Here is a 20,038-nt window from a genome sequence, read left to right as displayed (position 1 = left end):
ACATGTCTGTTTGGACTGAACGCAGAATTTCTGTGTGTGCTTGAGTCCAATTAGTTGATTTGAAATCTGGTTTGATTAGTTCATAGAGAGGTTTAACCCTCTCTGCGTAATTCAAAACTTAAGTTCTACCGATATTCAGGAAACCTAGAATTGACTGTAGGTTTTTCAGTGTTTTTGGAGTTTGAAGCAGCGCACACTTCTCAAGAAAGTTTGCTGCCAGGCTTTTGCCTTCACTTGATAACTTGCACCCTAAAAATAGGACATTGAGGTGGGCAATTCGTAATTTCTTAAAATTGAATTCATAGCCTTCAGAAGCAAACCCAAGTATTAAGGTGTTCACTCTTTTCAAGTGTACATCCAAATCGTCATCTGTAATATAGATGTCATCGACATAAGATAATGCCTCATCGTCGTAAATTTGTAGTAACTCGGTTACTCTGGCTGAAAATAACCCTGGACTATTCTTGAATCCCTGGGGGAGACGGCAAAATTGCCGCTGTGACCCCAATATTGAGAAAGCGGTCACATACCTGCTTTCTGGTGCAATGTTTTGACAGAAAAACCTATTTGAAATGTCCAATGTGGTTTTATATTTCTTGCGCACTATGTTCTTCATCAGTGCAGCACTATGTGCATTTTGTACTGCAAATGTTTTACAACAGGAGTTTAGGTGTCTGTAATCCAAAACTAGAAGATATGAATTGTCTGGTTTGGAGACAGGAAACAAAGGATTGTTCACCGATGAGGTTCATGTTTCAATCACCCCTTGATATTCAAGTTGATTTAAAATCTCCCTGACTTGTTTTTTAGTTTCCTGTTTAACAGGGTACTGTCTCTGAGCAGTAGGTTGGTTTTTTAACTGTATTTTGCAGTGAGGAGAGTCCTCATCCCATCCTATGTGATTTTTATATAATGCTGGAGCTTGAGCTACAGCCCATTTCCTTGCATATGTATATTTTTTATGAATTGGAATGTGATTTGAGAAGGCTGGCATAATCATTTCTTCGCCGTGCGGGCACTCCCTAACAACAATAGGTGGCCAGTCTTTTTCAGCTAGAAGTATGTCATAACCCTTGGAAAGCTTGTCCCAAAAGAGAGCTTTTATTTTTCTATTTATGTCCCCCTCCATCCTGAGTGTTATTTCATATAACTTGTGGGGTGTACTAACCCTGGTGTCGGCAGTTTCGACTTGAATGTATTCATTCAAGTCCACTGTCTCCAGATGATCCATCAGGATCTTGCGAGCTATGGTCACTTCTGCTGCGCTGTCTAGCATTGTCTGAGCCCATTCCCCGTTCTTGAGTTGTGTCCTCAGAATCCTCGGCATGTTTAATATATATGCTTGCTACCTTCTTCTTTGAAAATTGAGCTTTTTTACTTTGGTGAACGGGTTATTTGTCTTTGGACTTGACGTGTTCTTCTTTGTGTTCTGACCGTCCTCTTCTTTCTGATTTCTGCGAAGAAGTCTGAAAAGATCGAGAGGGACGTGTGTCATTATCTTGATATTTATCAGGTTTTCTTAAAGTATCCCTATTTCTAAGGTTATATCTTTTTTCAGAGGGCTCCCATTGGGGAGATCTTCCTCCCCGTTCAGGAGATCTAACTCTCCGGTGGGGAGACCTTCCTCAGGACTGAGAACGTTTCTGTCTAGGAAGTGTCTCTTTATTATTTTCCCACTTCTTTCTAGGAGTAGTGAGATTGTTTTTAATAAAAACTTTTTCAGGATTTTCCGTTAATTGTGGTTTTTTAGTGGTTTCCCACCCAAACTATCTCTACCTAATTCTTCATAGGATTTTTCAATGATTCTGGCAAGCTCATATGGTTGCTCAGTAATGTCTGTTTCTTTTCATTTCTGGTGGATTGCCACTGATGCTGCTTCACCTCTAATGTTGGCTAGTAGTATAGCCGATACCTGTTTGAAATCTTTCAGTAATTTCATACCTAGATTTAAAGCTGGTTCTGGACCGTATTCATTTGGAATCTGCCTTAAAACATCTGGTATTACCGCCATGGACGGAACACCGTGTGTTTTTGTGTAGATTGAAGCAAAGACTGTGCCCCAAGTGTCACAATCCTCTACGTGTGGTGCAATCCCCATAGGTAAACAGATTGTCAGAATCCTGTGTTTCTCATGAGGTGTACTATCAGGAAATACTGCCTCTATTTGAGTAGTTTTTTGTGCTAACCAAAACGGAATTTGTTCCCTTTTGGCAGGAAACTTTCCAATGACCGATTGTATAGTCTGTGGTGTTACTTTATTTCTGTTCCCCTGGTGAGGGGTGTGCTGTGGAATTTTTACAGATTGTTGGACTGTTAATGTCCGCATGACATATTGAACCAATTGTCTATGTATTTTAATTAATTGTTTTAGCTGAGCTAACAATTCTGCATCTGACATCCTTTCAATGTCTGGATGTGGTGTATAGCTGGCTAGTACCGGCCATGTAGCTCCAGGTCTACCTAGTGGACCGAGCCTGGTAATATGATTTTCATGTTTTAGGGCGCCTTTAAACCAAAGCTGATGCTCTTGGTAAGTTAATGGAATTTCAATGTCCTCGAAAGGAACATATTCCTCTGGAGGTTCCGCTACTTTGTAGTAGTGAAACTCTTGTGTTCCTGCATTTGCTGCTGGAAACTGAATCCATGAATAGAATACCTCTGTCTGCCGATATTCATGTGCCTCTATGACAAAGATTACTCTGCCTCCTCTTGCTGATACTCCATTATTTATCAGTTTGTAAGTTATACTTTCCTTACATTTAACAGGAGCAGTATAGCATCTGAGTCATTTTCTAGGATTTCAGTGTCATCTAAGATCGCTTGAGCTGCTGCTGCAGCTAATTCTTCGTCAGTAACCATTATTTTACTTATTGAAGAGATTGCAGAACCAGTTTCAAGGAAACAAAGATTAGGTGCACAATATTTTGGAACACTGTATCCTTCAATGTTGAACAAACCAAAAAACGAATACATAGGATTATCCGTCCTACTCAGTTTTGGCGGATATTATCCTTTCACCCACTCCAGACGTCTTTTGGCGTTTTTACAGGAGAAAGGGGTCTGTGTGAAAAGCATGCCTGAGTTACTCTAGTATCTAGCGATAAATTATTGCCTTACCAAACGTTGGGCGCCATGTAGTGTAGTTCCTATATTCCCAATAGGCTCTGCGCATTGGAATAATATATACTGCAGCTTAGACGTAGGACTAAGGTCAACTAGGTCTCTGGCGAATATATTAGACTTAATTATGTGTGTGCCAGCTAGCTCAGAGGTCACTAGAAACTTTCTCGAAAGTACAAGAAGGGATTAGTTTCTGACAACCATATAACATGACAACTTTGTTTCCCAAGAATAAAAAATCAATCTTCAGAGTCATGGAAACAATAGATAACTATTTTACTCAGTCAATTGTGCATACTTAGTTTCACCAGAGTTGCTGAGAAATTAGAGAGACGGGCGTTTTCAATAAAAGGTATTTATTGAACAGTCTTCTATCTCAGGCATGCGACATGTACTGCTACAATAGTAATGCTGATTACCAAGTACAATGCATATAATACAAACCGCACTGAGGCTGAGGATGATAAATGCAGATCAGATAATAATGCCACAATACTAGGATCAACCCCTCAACTCAATGAGCAAAGCCCACAGTTTCGCACAATTCACCCTGTCAAAAGTGGATGTCAGATCCATAAATGCGAGATGAAGCGATTCACACCGAGCCACTGTATATTTGTTGATAATTAGATGGAGGTTGGGCATTGGTCTGCAGTTGACCTCCCTGCCCTGAATCCATACAGGACGTCACTCAAGATGTTATTCTCTTTAGCCCAGTCAGACAGCCTATTTAAAACAGCCCTCCCCAGAACCTTAACCGTAGCGTCCAATAGTGAAACTGACTGATAGCAGTGTGGATTCTCTTTGTCCCCACTTCTTATAAAGTAGTACTGTAAAAGCATGATATGGTTTCTAAGCCATAAGTTGCTTTAAATAGATAAAATGTATAAAATACATACAATGATAAACAAGATGGCTAAAAGTACTCAACTGGTGCTTCTAAAATACGCCTACCCCGATGTACCTGACCTAAGCCTAGCACAAGGGAAGAAATACGTTTAGGAGTAGTTTTAAGTTTAGTATTCTTTGCCTAGAATCTGCCAAGAGTCTACTCACGAATTCTCTAAGGGTCTAATCAGCTCCGTACCTTGGTTTAGAATGAAGGAGGTCTTGTATCTCTCTTTCAGGACTCGATCTCCCAGATACCCACAAGGGTAAGCTGGAAACACTGGAGCTGGATTTCGGTAAGAGAAGAAACAGCGTTTCTCAGTCCGTCTGCTGGAGGGTCGGCTTCCTTCGGCTTCCTTCGGCACTTGCTGCTGCAGAGCGTCGGGCAAGTAGTTAGTCGATCTGCTCCAAGAACCACCGTGTGTTAGTTTGGGCAAATGTAGGCATATTTATACCAGGAAGGTGTCGAGTTTGACACATGATTGGACTTAACGTCACTCAAAGGTTCAATTCCCAGAAAACTCCAGGATTCCTTGGATAACTTAATATTCAAGCAGGGGGAAGATCCTAGTTGCTGAAGGCGGGTTTTTTCAAGAAATCGCTGTGAATTCTCGGAACTTAGTGGAAGTAGCCTTGCCGTATTTGGGCCGTAAGGCTCAGGCCAAATATGGTAATGATTTCGATGCCTATATAAGGATAGGGTAAAGTATACCTATATAAGGGTATAAATCGGGAAAAGTTACACTAGGGTCCTAGATTCGTTTACAACAGTGCAGTCCGAGCCATCAGGACCGCATCATCCGCATATAGCAACAGGGAGAAATCTGTTCTTAATTTTAGGGCAGTCGGCCGACACCGATAGGTGCGCAGACTCTAACCCGTTCACATACAAAGTAAACAAAAAAGGTGAAAGTATGCACCCCAACGAACCCCACAGCTTGTTCAAACTGATTAATTCATGCTGCTTATTGAGAAAACCGCACTGAGGCTGAGGACAATAAATGCAGATCAGATAATAATGCCACAATACTAGGATCAACCCCTCAACTCAATGAGCAAAGCCCACAGTTTCGCACAATTCACCCTGTCAAAAGTGGATGTCAGATCCATAAATGCGGAGTGAAGCGATTCAGACCGAGCCACCATATATTTGTTGATAATTAAATGGAGGTTGGGCATTGGTCTGCAGTTGACCTCCCCGCCCTGAATCCATACAGGACGTCACTCAAGATGTTATTCTCTTTAGCCCAGTCAGACAGCCTATTTAAAACAGCCCTCCCCAGAACCTTAACAGTAGCGTCCAATAGTGAGACTGACCGATAGCATTGTGGATTCTCTTTGTCCCCACTTCTTAAATATGGGGACGATCACGGCGGTAGACCAGGAGGGTAGAAACCCCTCCTGTGCAACCACATTCAAGACCTACATTAATAGCGGGGCCGAAACCTCAATATTAGCTTTAAACACATCTGGCAGTATACTATCTAGGCCCGGGGCCTTGTTTCTGGACATGGCAAGAATTCCTTGTTGGATTTCATTTAATGTGAAAACCACGTGATTAACAGTTTTATCAGATGCAGCAGGGGTTTTACCACATACCCCACCCCCATGGTTGTAAATGCCCTCAAAATGAGCCACCCAATGTTGCTTTGGGATATGATGACATAAAAACAAGCCAGGGCCCTCAGAATTGCAAGGCCTGTTTACAACACTGCAAAAAAGGCAAATATCCCCTGTTTCACAGGCTTGACAGAGCTCCTCCCAGGCCGACTCCTGTAAATTGTGTCTACACTTAATTTGAGCCAACTTGTAAGCCCACCTGCGATTTCTAATCAATTGCCCGTCCCTCGAGGACTGCTTCAGGTCTGCCTTCAAATGGCACAGAGTTCTCAAACAGTCCCTATCAAACCATTTTGGGATTTGTGACTCCTGAGTGCTATGGTTGTGACCGTCAAATGTTTGCAAATCCTTTGAACTAGGCCTTCATATGCTGTCAATACCCCACCCCCTCCGTCACTATCCAGACACATATTAAAATCATGCAGAAAGGAACAAAAAAGAGACGTTTGTAGATGCTGAGGGTCCACCTGAGCCCAATTCAGGCTTCTCCCTTTGTCCACAAAGGACAAGCTTACGAAGGCACCCCTTGACTGTGGTTTTGGGCCCAAGGCAATGTCCAGGGTTAGGGATAATGATTGTGGTTGCTAAAGGGCTGAAAATGATATTAAAATGAGAAATGAGCAGATATAGTGGTGCTGAGACAATATAAAATCGATAAGCGAACCACTGCTCCCCCCTTTATAAGTTGGACAAATTGCGGAATTCAGGGAATTTGCCAATTTCTCCATATTGAAGACCAGGTTGTAGGTATCAAACAAGCTCATTTAACTTCCACTCCTCCTGTGAGTGAACAAAATGTAAGCCTTCATTCAACCAACAACTAACTACCATTGGAGGCACCACCCTCTGGGGAAAGATTACATCGGTGAGAATTAAAATCGATTAGCGGTTGACCATCACCCATCTCTGATATAGAACTCAAGACTCGACCCAGGCAAGGGATTCTGGAGGGCTGAAATCGTCCTCCCTTGTAAATATAGAAATTAATTAAAACCATTGGAGAATATCCAGGCAATGTAAGTTGTACACCCTGCAGTGTGTGAGCTAGCCACTTAATTAAGCCCCTCTTGGCCCTACTGGCCGGTGAAGGCACCGCAGGTACAAAATAAGTAGTGAATCCCTCCAGAAAAAAGCTATTATCAATTGCCCATGTTTCTTGAAGACAGAATATGTGGAAGGGTTTGACATAAGACACCCACCTAGGGTCACTAACCTTAGAATCAAGACCTGCAATATTTCAGTACAGCAACATAAGACACTTTGGTTGCTGAGATGGAACTGTCTGGAGGGCATCCAGGATTCTTTAAAACTGGAAAGATTCTGTTTGGTCCAGTCAATCATAGGACTCTAATCCACTCAAATGGAAAAATCTATTGGCAATAATAATTGGGGGGGGTGGCCTTATAGCAAGATGGTGGTTAACTGAGCAGCACCTCCTGCCAGAGGAGTGACAATGTGAAGCACTAAGTAGACTGCTTGGTCTGTAGACACAATGTCAGGGGGAAGGCGACTATCTCTAGTGGGCCTAATGTCAATTGAAGGGAGGTGGCAAGTAGTTTGCCAACTAGCCGGGGATTATTAAAATTAGCCACCACGCAGTCTCCTGGCCACGGTTTCCTATGTTATGTTATGTTAAAAAGATTTGTACAGTGCATGACTGTCCCAGCAACGAGGCACCCCAGTACCTTCCAGGTACACGCTGCAGAATGAAAAAGCAGAGGGAGTAAAGTTAAGTCTGGAATAACCAGTGGGCATATTATCAAGGGCCTTATCACCGCTTTAGCGGGACATTTTCCCGCTAAAGCGGCGATAATTTCATCGCCCTATTAACAAGCTGTCGCTAACAGCAGTTAGCGAGAGTTTGTAGGCGATAGCGAGCGGTTTGGGGCCCTCATTGCATGTCAGCGATATTTATCGCTAATGACATGCAAAGTGGGCGTACCCAACCTGTTAGCGAGTCGCTATCGCCTATTATCAACGCAGGCACAGCGATAAAAAAATTTGCGCTACGTGCGAATATCGCCAAAAACTAACGCCTGCTCAGACCACTTCTTAACCTGTATATCCAATGGGAGTTGGATATTCAGGTTAAAACCCTATTGGCGTTAATGCCTGAATATCACTGGATTTCTAGCGATATTCACGCATTGAGCCGCTATCACCGGATATTTTATCGAATTTGAGATAAACGTGCTAATAGCACGTTAGCTCTGCGATAAAATCCGGCGATTAAAAAAAATATCGCTAAGCTCATTTACGTATAAATATCGCTAGTTGTTGATAATATGCTCCCAGGTTTTTATGGCCTTTCTAAAAGCTAGATGGTTCCGAATGCCTCTGATAGACACAGGAAGAGAATCCCAGAGTCAGGTCGCCAATTCCTTAAAAGAGCAACCCCCGGCACTTGCTCGTAGGACTTGGGGGTACAAGCTAAATACTGATTGGCTGAGCGCAATGTATGTCGCGAAAAATATGGCGCTAGCAGATCCGCTAAGACAGTGCTTATTGGGTCAGAATTTTGTGAGCAAAGCACAATGTCTTAAACTAGATTCTTTTATCAACAGGCAGCCAGTGTAGCTTAGGTAAAAGCTTTGACATTGAGCAAGATTTTTTGAGAGCAAAAAGAGTGCATGCTGGCACATTTTGTAACCTTTGTAGGCACTGGATCCCAGATTTATTAGCTCGTAAGTAAAAGAAATTACAGTAATCCAACCTAGATAAAATCGTAGCTTGGATAATGGTCTGGCGTGTTTGCAAGTCAGAAAACCCTAAAAGGGGCTTGAGTCCTCGCAGAATCCCACAATAAACCCCTGCCACCTCTTTTGTTTTGGTTTCGAAGAACAACCCACTGTCAATCCATATTCCCAAACTTTTCACTGCCTCCTTAGGCAGGGGTGCCGGCTTCAACTCATTTGGGCACCATTGCTTTGACCACAAATTACTGTCTCTCCCAAGCAGTAGAATCTCAGATTTACTGGCATTTAACTGCAGCAGTTTGCTGTCATCCAGTCTGCAATAGTCATTCATGTCCTCCTCAAATTTAAAGAGGTTATTTTTGCATTGTTTGGGAAAAGAAATAACCAGTTCGGTGTCATCAGCGTAAGACACTAATGACAGTCCTTTGCTTTTTGCTAGCACTGCAAGGGGTTGCAGGTAGATATTAAAGAGTATAGGGCTCAACATTGATCCATGCGAACTCCATAATGGATGGCGTACTCCTGCGAACAGTGGGGTGGTACAGTGACCTGGAATGTTCTACCATCCAGAAAAGATCTGAACCAGACCAAGGCACACCCCTGATACCTATCCATTGCAGGCGGCGCAATAGGACCTCATAGGATACTGTATCAAAAGCGGTGCTATGGTCAAGGAGAATTAGAGCAGTTGAGTTTCCTTCATCCAAACTGCTTCGAAGGTGCTCCGTCACTGCCAACAGGGTGGATTTGTTACTGTGGCGTGATCTGAAGCCGTTTTGTGAGGAGTCCAATATCTCATTGAGCTCTCCAAACTCCGTGAGGATGGTGTTCACATGAGATTCAGTAGCTTTGGCCAGAAAAGGGAGTCGAGATATAGGGCAGTAGTTTTCCAGCTTGGATGGCTCCAAAGAAGGTTTTTTTAATAGCAGTGTTTCTTTAACATGCTTCCATGCGAGTCGTACAGATGCCAAGGTCAGGAATAAATTAATCAGCCCCCTACAGACTGGTAGAAGATGTTTTTGAAATTTATGGAGTTGATCTGGTTTCTTAGGGGATGCTGGAGAGACTGCACATATTGCATCATTGATAACATCTGAAATCTAATTATGCAAATTATACATCAGTGTTTTTTTGGTTTCAGTACTGTAGTTTTAGTATTTGAAGGCCACATTTAACCTTTGTTGTTTCAGTCAATATGTGTGTGTGTCTGTACAAAAATATAAATCTGCACATGCAGACCCAAACACATATATAAATAACTATATATATATATATATATCTATATATATATATATCTATATACATATATATAATTTGATTTTTTAAAGTATGTATATATAAAATTAAGAATAATAAATCTATATTTACCTATATGCACTTATACTCACCTTCCCTATAGAGTGGTAGTTGATATTCTGCAGTCCGTAGTTTTGCAAGTCAATGTTTTTATCCTCCATATTCGGATATGTTACCATTTCTTCCAAGCTAATGTTAAAAAACTGACACTTTTCATTATTTGGGAGGGCTATGGTACTTCATTGATTACCAAGAATACACAATAAAATGAAACAAGGAGTATCCCTTCCATTAGAAAAGAATACTTTAATGCATATGTCTGATTGGTCAAGCATGATAGCTGGTCACCCAGAAAAATCTTTGAAGTATTGTCTCGATGAACTCATAATTGAGCTGTTTACTGAGTAAAATAGTGTTGTGTGCTGGTTATTTTGGTTATTTTCATTATATTAATTCCTCAGTGATGTTAGTGTGAAATAACGAACAATTAGTAAATGTATTGTTTTGTCTCCTCAGGGGTGACCGCGAAGCAGTGAAAAGAATAGCCTACGAATTTGTTGAAACAAAAGCCAAGGAAGGAGTCATTTACGTGGAGGTCAGATATAGCCCTCACATCTTGGCAAACTGCAAAGTGGATCCCATTCCCTGGGGACAAAATGAGTAAGTCATTTCACTTCTTGAAAGGCATTTATTTTGAAAATGCCCCTTATCCCTTGTTTGCCATTTATTAACAAATATTTCACTTTTGAAGGTGGTGATTTTAATAATAAATCATTTAGAAATCACTCAAAAGTTGAATTATCAAGGCAAAATGTGTCTTGGGTTGCTTGTGTTTCGGTTCAGGTTGGGCTGGGCTGTTTCTCTTGGAGCAAGGTCAAGACTCGTCTGCACTGAGGGGGCCACAGTGAGCAAAAGAACAATGGGTTGGAATGATGTCCTGAATGACTGCTAGTGGTCTGACAAATTGGAAGCTTTCCCTCCATCACATTTTGTAGGTTTGAAACATTTGCTTATATTGCATAGACAATAACAAGATGCTTCTCACATTACCTAGTCAAGGGAAGAAGGGAATCGGGTGTAGCACCTAAGCTGCAGCCCTTTTTGAGGTCTTCAAATCTACCTATGTAGTTGAAAGAACATCATGTAATTAAAGTTAAATGACTTGCTTACCCCTTCTTAAAAAGATAAATATGTTAGTCTCCAGTTGACGTTCACAATCTTGTATTAATCGCGTGAAACCACAAGTAATATACTCCCCAACTAGGTTTCTGCTATATAACTTCCACTGCACCACAACTGGAAGGGGCAATAGATGCGTTACTTTACATGGCAGAGGGTTGTTGGGACTTTAACGAGTGGTTGAAGCAAAGAGTATGTGGTGGAGGCCACTTCTGACAGCCTTTTTGTTCTACAAGTAGGTTGTTCTCAATGGAAGAGAAGGTAATGGCTGTTATTGTGTTCCTTCTCTTGCATTTCATATTTATTTGAGGCGCTGTTGTCACAACTACCTTCCACCTTAACCCCTTAACCGCGTCCGTTTTTTCACGGCAGTGCTGCCGTTTTAAAGAACCGGCGGGGCTGCGTCGGCCGTTGAACGTGCGCAGCACCAGCCAGGTAGTGCTCCGAATGTTCAACGGCCATCGGCAGCACTTACCGGGTTAAGAGGCAGTATCTGTTTTCATCATTGGTGTCAGTTTGGTCTGTGCTGTGTCTCCGGGATGTAGGCCAATGATACATGCTAAGTGGTACCAGTGAAAAACATCTGCTACTTCTGGTACACATAAACTTCTCCCTAGAGCCAGTGAGGAGCATAAGTAAATATGTATGATATGATATGTTGCCCTCTGACCTCTTGGCTGGAATCAAAAAACAAAAAGTAGGAGAGCAGAGGCCCCTGCTTACCTGTAGGCTCTAGTTTCGCTGTACTGCTACAATAATTGATACATTCAAACCTGAAAGGGCTATATAGCTAAGGGAACAAACTTCATAAAAAATGGGGATAATAAATCTGAAAATAACAAGGCAACCTATTTATTTGGAATTACAAGGAGCTGGTCAAACTTGAAGAAACTATGTGTATGTATGTATGTGTGTGGTACTTCTATAAAACAAACCTAGACAAAAGGCTGCGGAGCACTGTAGTTGGTCGAACACACGCATATAAAGTCAGCAAGTGATAGGAAAGAGGTGGCCGGTTTGAAGCCTGTTAACGGATTGTGAAGTAGTGTGCATCTTCAACTCTTTCCTAAATTGGAGCAGCGTTTGGGTGGTCATGATGGATATGAAAATGTTGTTCCAGACCATGAGTGAATTCTTGGTGAACAGTTTATACCAGAGACATCCCCTCCCCACGCTAAATTAATATCAAATGGCCTCATGTGAAATGAGCCAAATAACATAGGAACCTTACTAAGAATAGTAACTTTCGAAGTGTCTCTAAACAGCATCAGGCTTACATAAAGTTGCCTTCACTGATGAAACACCATTGTCAGAGAAGCCAAAGTTGACTTACCATTCGACTATGATTCCACTTTTGACTTATGTCTAGCTTTTCAGGGACACAGAGTTGTTTCTTGTTTTTATATCTGTAGATAATTTGCAGAACAATTACATTTTCAAAACTAACTATATATAGTTCACTTAATCACCAATAGAAAGATATGGGTTTACAATTTCATGACTTACAAAGTCAGTCATATATTGAATTATGTGAACCTGTTTCAACATTGAAATTCAGAGTGTTATATGGTTTATTAGGACAGTTCTGAGACTACAATATGTGAATATTCAAAAAAACAAAAACAGTTTTGTCAGAAATAGCAATTACGCGAATGTAGAAAACAATATCAAAACATAGCAGACATTATTAAATGTATGCTTCCGAGGATTAAACAAAATATGAAATAATTTAATAAAACTCCCAACAAATCCTAATAAACAGACATTGGAGTGAATGACATAAAAAGTGAATCAGAAAATAAATAATTTTGAGAGGTGAATTTTTAATTGTAGATTCTAAAGAACGGAAAGAGCACGGATGGTGGAACACAGCAACATGATAATAGGTAAAAAGTAAAAACGGCCACCGGGAGTGTAAAGGATCCAGGTACAGAGAATGTCGTACGGATTGGTTAAAAATATAAGTGACATGGGGTAAAAATTTCGGGTGTATGAGTAGAGGAAAAACAAAAAAAAGTGGGTAGGCATGAGGGCATATAAAGATTCCTCCTCTGGAAGTAGGAGGGAGGACGGTAATACGCGTGAGGAAGAAGGAGCAGAAACAAAAGGAATGGCAAGAAAATAGGAAAAAGGCTTTACTTAAGATTTTCAGCCACACTAACTTGTTGAATGCAATTTTGAGATAAATGGCATTGATCATCAAGGCACGTTTATCTTTGATGGTTAAAGGAAACAGCTTTGACACAATAGATTTTCAAAATTTGTAATCTACATCTTCACTTTTCTTAGAGATTGCATACCCACAGATTTCAGAACTGTTTGCTGCAATAGGATGTAGGTTCTCTGGATAGGAGAGAGGAACATTTAGACACCTGAAACCAGAAGGATGGATATAGCATATGGTAAGTTTCTATTAGGCTCACATGACGTAGCCAAAAGTAGAGTTTACATCTGCTATATGATAGTCAACTGTAGTCCATGTAATATCCGTAAGCCTTGTACACACAATACAATAAATTAATGATGAACTTAATTCAAAAACATTAAACCTTTAAAATAGTTTTTTGAAGTAATTAAATATGTAACTTTTATTCCTAGTCAGGGTACTCAATTTATCTATTTAACACAATCTTGATAAATACTATTATCTCAGATTTACTCTTTCTTCGTCTTCTTTTTACTCATTGAGCTATATATTAATTAGAAGCCCGATCCAATACTCCAGCAACAAGATGGTGACCTTTTATGGTTTAATTATGGTAGGATCTCATTTCAATAGTAAAACAAGTCGAGTACACAGCTTGCAGTGATCACCATCTCACCAATTTTCGACTCACGTGTGTTTTTGCACAGTAAATAGTGTCTGCATTCAGGATGTCAGTACAATATGCGATCTAATGGTTGGCAGAATTCTCTTTTACAGATCACTGATGACTAACCATTAAGGAGCACACCTGACAACACTAAAATTCCTGCAGATGCAGGTTCATATAAAATGTTTTACTTTTTGTGCTGTCCAGTAGACATGGTGATGTGTCCTAAATGCCACTGACGCCTCATAGTATGGTTATTTTAGGTAGAAACGTGTTGACCTTCGCAAGTGGGTAGTATTATTCCCCACTTCATTTTTAATCCTATCACTGAGAGGCATAATAAAGTATAACTGACCCACCCAGAAGATAGTTTTCAGATGTACACATTTTCCCCTCTGCACCATATCCTCACACCAAAAACCTTTCTTAGATTGGCATACACTTAAGGAATATTGCGGGCTGCCTTGCGCCAGAACAAAAGGTCAGAAATGCGCCCTATCAATAAGATAGGGCACATTCCTGGGCCTCATGCATTAAAAGTGTTGCATTGCTGCGACAAAACAGCTTTGCAACATTTTTCACTGCGCCATCCTTGCAACACCATGGATGCGCCATGTTTACTGTACGGCGCTCCATGTCGCAATCAATGACAGATACGTCTGGAATCCTGACTCTAAAGTCACGCATTGCTGCAGTTGTGTCGCAAGCATGATGTAATTCCAGCAAGGCATGAAAGGGGCCAGCCTATCCCTATGGCACTGCGTCACCCTTATGCCTGCTATGATGCAGGCTTAAGGTTTTGACACACTGGCGTGCTAGAATTGTTACAGTGAAATGTGAGAGATTTCACTGCACCACTCCTACGCGGCTTTGTTGCATGGCAATGCCCACCCTGCATACATCATATCTGAAGCAGGTATGTTGTGGCACAGGGCTTCACAAGGTCATGCATATGCCTAGATGTGCCACTTTGTGAATATGGCGCAACGTGGTGCAAAATTCATGCTGCAAGTACATCAAGTAAATGACGCACCAGCAGCTTTAAACTGACAGAAGGGGCTCATGAATAAGCCCCACAGTATTTTTCCCCTAAGTTGACACACAATGGCTGCCATGCACCAGCGCCAATCGAAAAAAAAAAAAAAAAAAAAAAATATATATATATTCTTTCCAATAGTTGCCAAGTTGGAAGGTCACTCACGAGGGGGTTAACACACACTTGCCGCCGGCAGCAACACTATATATATATATGCAGGAAAACGCCATTCGCCATGTCCCCTATTCCCATGGAGACCAAGTAACGTAGAGTGAAACCACCATTTAGTGCTGAGATCCTTAGTGTTTTATTCGTGCAAAATCGTGCCAGCAATCTCCCATGACGTGTTTCGCCTCCCAAAGAGGCTTGATCACATGATGTGTCATTAACACAAACGAGGGCATTTATAGTCAAAGCCAATACTTTGTAACAGCTGTTTGTGATTAAACAGTGAACAGTAAAAAGATACTGCCTAAATGTTATAGCAGCAACCAGTATATCCAGGGCATAGTGCCCAAAGCAATGTAAACATATTTTTCCCAAATGCTTAAGAAAAAATAAATATACATAAATTGAAAATGTTAAAAACATTTCTAAAATCAATTTTACATGTTTATATTTACAAGGATAAATCCATATTATTTCATATAACCATATATTTACATTGATTTTCTAAATATTACAAAACTAGGAGTATAAGGAGGAGTGGATGGTTATAACATCATAACATCCTGCCTCACAATCTTTATACCCTAACCATAAAGTGCAGATCTTCGTAATTCTGTTCATCTAACCCATGTGGGTAGTAAAAAAACTTTTTTTCTTTTCAGTTACAAGGAAAATTCTCCTCTGTTTACAAATTGAATGCCCATGTGGGGGTGCTGGGATAAACTAATATGTGTAAATAAAGTGCAAGTGCAATCTTTTATTTTAAGAAGTAACATTATCTATTATGTGGAAAATTATGGATCTGGGTCCTCTATGAATCAAATTCCTCAAATCTATCAGTTGTTACAGCACCTGATCCCAGGTTATTAAGTTGCCTCCTGATAGATGGATGTATGTGTCAGTATTTACCAAAAGGCATTCTCTTGATCTTACAATCATCACAAGCAAGTATACATATCCTCACTGGTGTTGAGGCCTCCCGGATTTTTACTATTAAATTCCAGAATGTACCTCGTTTCCAGCAATCGTAGCTTAGCATCCCTATTGCCTCCCCTCTTCAGAGGTAGGATAGTGTCAACCAAATAATATTGAAGACCCTCAGGGTCACTATTATTTGTTGACTCGAAGTGTCGTGCTACAGGATATGTATGATCTTTTCCCAATATGGCTCTTAAGTGCTGCAGTATCCGTTTGTGGGCGGGCAATCGTGTGCTGCCCACATAACGCAGCCCACACGGACACTGCAGCACATAGACCACATATTCTGTTTTGCATGTGAGCCTTTTACTGATTGCGATTGGTCTGTCATGAAAAGGGATAGAGTAGTGAGTCTTATTTACTCCATGGCGACACGCTTTGCAAAATGGACACTTTTTAAATCCCTTGTTCAGGTCCATCCAGGTCCCTGAAATTGGTTTATCCAAATTGTTGCTTACCAAAGCGTTGGCCATTGTTAATGATTTGCGAAATGTAAGCTCTGGTTTGTTGGACACAAATTTCCCTATAACTGGATCCCCTTTCACTAAATTCCAGTTTTTGCTGAAGATTTTCCTAATCTCCGCATGCTGCGTGCTGTAGGTCACAATAGACCTAGATTGTATAGTCTCAGGGTTAGTTTCTATAGCCTTAGTATTTGGTATCAGAGCTTGTTCTCTAGGGATACTCGGAGTGCGTTCAATCGCCATATCTACTATGCTCTCACTGTACCCTCTCTCCAAAAAACGGCTTTTGCTTTCCCTCTGGGCTCTCTCACAGTCAGTGTCAGTACTGCAAATACGTCTCAGCCTCAGCATCCCCCCGTAGGAGATGCTGCGGATGAGGTGCCGCGGGTGCTGACTAGTAGCATGCAACAATGTATTCCCTGCGGTTGCCTTCCTGTGCAGCTTTGTCTCCAACTTGTTGTTCTCAATGTATACTTCGACATCCAAAAAGTTTACTCTCTCTTTGTGAATCTCTGATGTAAACTGTAGGTTATAGATGTTGACATTCAGTTTCTCTACAAAACTAGTGGCCTCCTCCTTGGATCCCCTCCAAATCATAAAAAGGTCATCTATGTACCTTGAATACAAAATCACATTGTTGGTCATTATGGCGGTCCATGAGGACCCGCTCCTCCCACAGTCCCATGTGCAAACATGCAAAACTGGGGGAGAAGCAGGCCCCCATGGCCACCCCTCTTAGCTGTTGATACACTTGGCCATAAAAAATAAAAAAGTTCTGCTCTAGGCATAATTTCAACATTCCAACAATCATTCTGTTGTGATGTATAAAGTTCATGGGACGCTTGTCCAAGTAGTGTTCCACTGCTTTTACACCATCGCTATGTCTGATCGAAGTATACAATGAATTAACATCCAAAGTCATTAGCAAATAATCCTCATTCCAAACAATCTCCTTCAATTTGCAAATAAAATCAGTAGTATCTCTCACATAAGAATGCAATTTTGTAACCCATTCCTGCAGGAAATAGTCGATATATCTAGAAATGTTCTCAGTCGAGCTATCAATAGCAGATATAATCGGCCTTCCAGGTGGTACTGCAACATCCTTATGGACCTTTGGTAATAGGTAAAAAGTTGGAATGACAGGATGTTCTTATTTCAAGAACTGAAATTCATCTTTAGATATTAGGCCACTGCTCCTCCATGCAATTAATTTCGAATTTTGTTCATTCCAGCCTGTCCTGATTGCCCCTATGTTGCTTTTTCTGTAGCAGGTTTGGTCCCCCAATTGTTTTTCAGCTTCCTTTATGTAAAGGTTGCGGTCCCACAGGACAATGTTTCCACCTTTATCTGCCTGTTTCAGTACAACATTTTTATTGGTGTTTAGTTTTTTTATCAAGTTGTTGTAGCTCTGATTTTGTCGATTGACGGCAGAGTGCTTTTTATTTGTAGCACTGTATAGTTTTTTTAGGTCTTCCGTGATGAAATCATGATAAACATCAGGATTGTCATGGGTCATGATTGGTAAGAAAGTTGACTTTGCTTTAAAAGGTGTGGTTCCCATCCCAGTGTTGCCCTCAATTTGGGTAGTTTCCACTAGGCTAACATCGGCACATTCCTGTCGGAGTGACCAAATCTATTGAAAGGAGGGTTCATCACTTGCTGTTAGGAGGGATGGACTCTGTAAAGTTGGATTTTTAGCCTTTCTGTATGGCTGTAGGCGGTGGAATTTGCTCAGTTTTAGTTTCCTTATAAATCTAAAAGCATCCATACGTGTGGTCGCATAATTAAAGTCTTTGGGTGGACAATACGACAATCCCAGCCCCAAAATAGCCACCTCCTTAGCCGTTAGTGTAATGTTTGTTAGATTTATAATTGATGTTGTACCAGGATTTGTCATTGGTTCTGAGATCTGTTCCATTTTCCGCTTTTGCTTTTCTTTGCTCCGCCCAAATTTGATTTTGCGGCATTTGCGGCGTTCGAGCCGCTTGCGGTTTGCTCTTTGTCGCTTGGAATGGCATTGGCATTCGCTTTTAGTCTTGGCCTCAGAGTGTCTCGGCGATTTTCGCATAAGCAACTCACTTCCTGAGGATGTGGATATAGATATATATATATAGCTCTAAACTGCCTATGCTTGAGACCCATGATCCATGTGGGAGTTCAAAGAGAACCAGCTTGACAGGTGGCCTCCTCCAAACCACTTTCATCTTAATTTCATCTTTTGCCTAAAGGCTGCAGTGCCATTGAGGATATCTTAAGAGATGTAATGGATTAGGTATTTTGCAATCTCTTGCATGAAAAACATTAAAGATCTGGCTGTTTCCAAGTTCATGACCCTGCTAACCACCCAGAACCACCCACAGTGTAGGGCCACCCAACTTGCTGATGATGTACAATCGACCTATGGCGATCAAAGTATGAAAGAACGCCTTTGGTGCAATACGCTATTATGTAATGTGCCCACCACTTCATTACTTCTAATGTAATGTAAATGTAGGAATTTACACATTAGGATTCTCACAGTTCCTTCCATATAGAAACATAGGGCCTCATTTAGGAGGCCCTAGCGGCCCTTTTGCACCGCTGGAGCATCACATTCTTTTACGCTCTGGTGGCACAATGTGCCGCAGTACATTTACAAGGCCACACATAGCCACTTTACTTGGCATTTCATGGCCTTGTAAATATGGGCGCCTTGTACGGAGAGCACTGCATGAAAGGGGCGTCCCATGGGTGTTGCCGTGGGTGTTCCCATGCAACACCCATGGAATCTGAAGAATTTCCAGATTTACAAGGAATCATAAACCTGAGACTGCATCAGATTCCTACACTTCCCTTTTCTTTCTCCTCATTTTTTTCCTCTTTCTATGCTGCTGCATTCTGCAGCACGCATAGTAAGAGGAAAGTGGCAGCAGTTATTGTTTTTGTGCAGGAAGGTGTCCCTTCCTTCACAAAAACAATCATCTCTGCAATGCAGGCACCCTTGCAACATAACGCAAGGGTGTCTATGCTGGCGCGCGGCTGCGGTTTGTTCACCACCGCAGGGGAGAAGGACCAGAATGCACCATATCTTGTAGATACGGTGCATTCCTGCCCTTTTCTTTCGACACACAGCAGAGCAACAGGAAGGCCTGCTGCGCTGCCGTAATGCAAACGTTTGTAGAGGAGGCCCTCAAATTGTTGTTTTGTCATCTACCTTTTAACCAAATGTCGGGTGTTAAACGTATCGTCTGCGTGGTCTGAAAATGATAGCCGTGACCCTTGCAGGTAAGAGCGGTGGGGCCAGGAGGGGGGGGGGGGATTTCCACACATGATGACGAGGGACAATTACTTATTTGTTGAATTTTCCCTCGTCGTCTGTCGCAATTCCCCCCAAAACCTGGCCCCACCGCTCTTACCTGCACGGGCCACAGCGGGATAATGAATTTGTGCAGTGTAATATTTTTATTTTTTGATCCACAGAGGAGACCTCACTCCTGATGAGGTGGTTGATCTGGTTAATCAGGGGTTGAGGGAAGGTGAGAGAGACTTCAACATAAAAGTGAGATCCATTTTGTGCTGTCTGCGGCATATGCCAGGTAATGTACTACAACTCCCACAATTCCATCTTTACATAGTTTGTAGCTGTCTACAGTCCAATAGATTTGGAATGCTGAAATGATAAAAGGGTGTATTTTAATATAGTATAGTTAATGTTTATTGACTTTATTCTCCGATTACAAAAATCCAATCATTAATATGGAGATGTTTAATATTCACATCATTAGCTGCATGTATAAA

General features: G+C 41.3%; 1 protein-coding gene across 3 annotated transcripts in view; it reads left to right on the top strand.

Annotated features, from left to right (window-relative positions):
- Positions 1-20,038, top strand: part of LOC144768344 (adenosine deaminase-like) — a 150,426-nt gene that overhangs the window by 58,448 nt on the left and 71,940 nt on the right. For all 3 annotated transcript variants that reach the window (XM_078651930.1, XM_078651929.1, XM_078651928.1), the window contains 2 exons: positions 10,137-10,280; positions 19,721-19,836. In XM_078651930.1, the coding sequence (XP_078508056.1) occupies positions 10,137-10,280; positions 19,721-19,836 (260 nt within the window). The remainder of the gene's footprint in view (positions 1-10,136; positions 10,281-19,720; positions 19,837-20,038) is intronic.

The sequence above is a fragment of the Lissotriton helveticus genome, chromosome 7 (genome assembly GCF_964261635.1).
Source record: "Lissotriton helveticus chromosome 7, aLisHel1.1, whole genome shotgun sequence".
NCBI classification, from domain to species: domain Eukaryota; kingdom Metazoa; phylum Chordata; class Amphibia; order Caudata; family Salamandridae; genus Lissotriton; species Lissotriton helveticus.
Note: the sequence above shows the minus strand (reverse complement) of the source record. Positions and strands in the feature narration are given on the sequence as shown.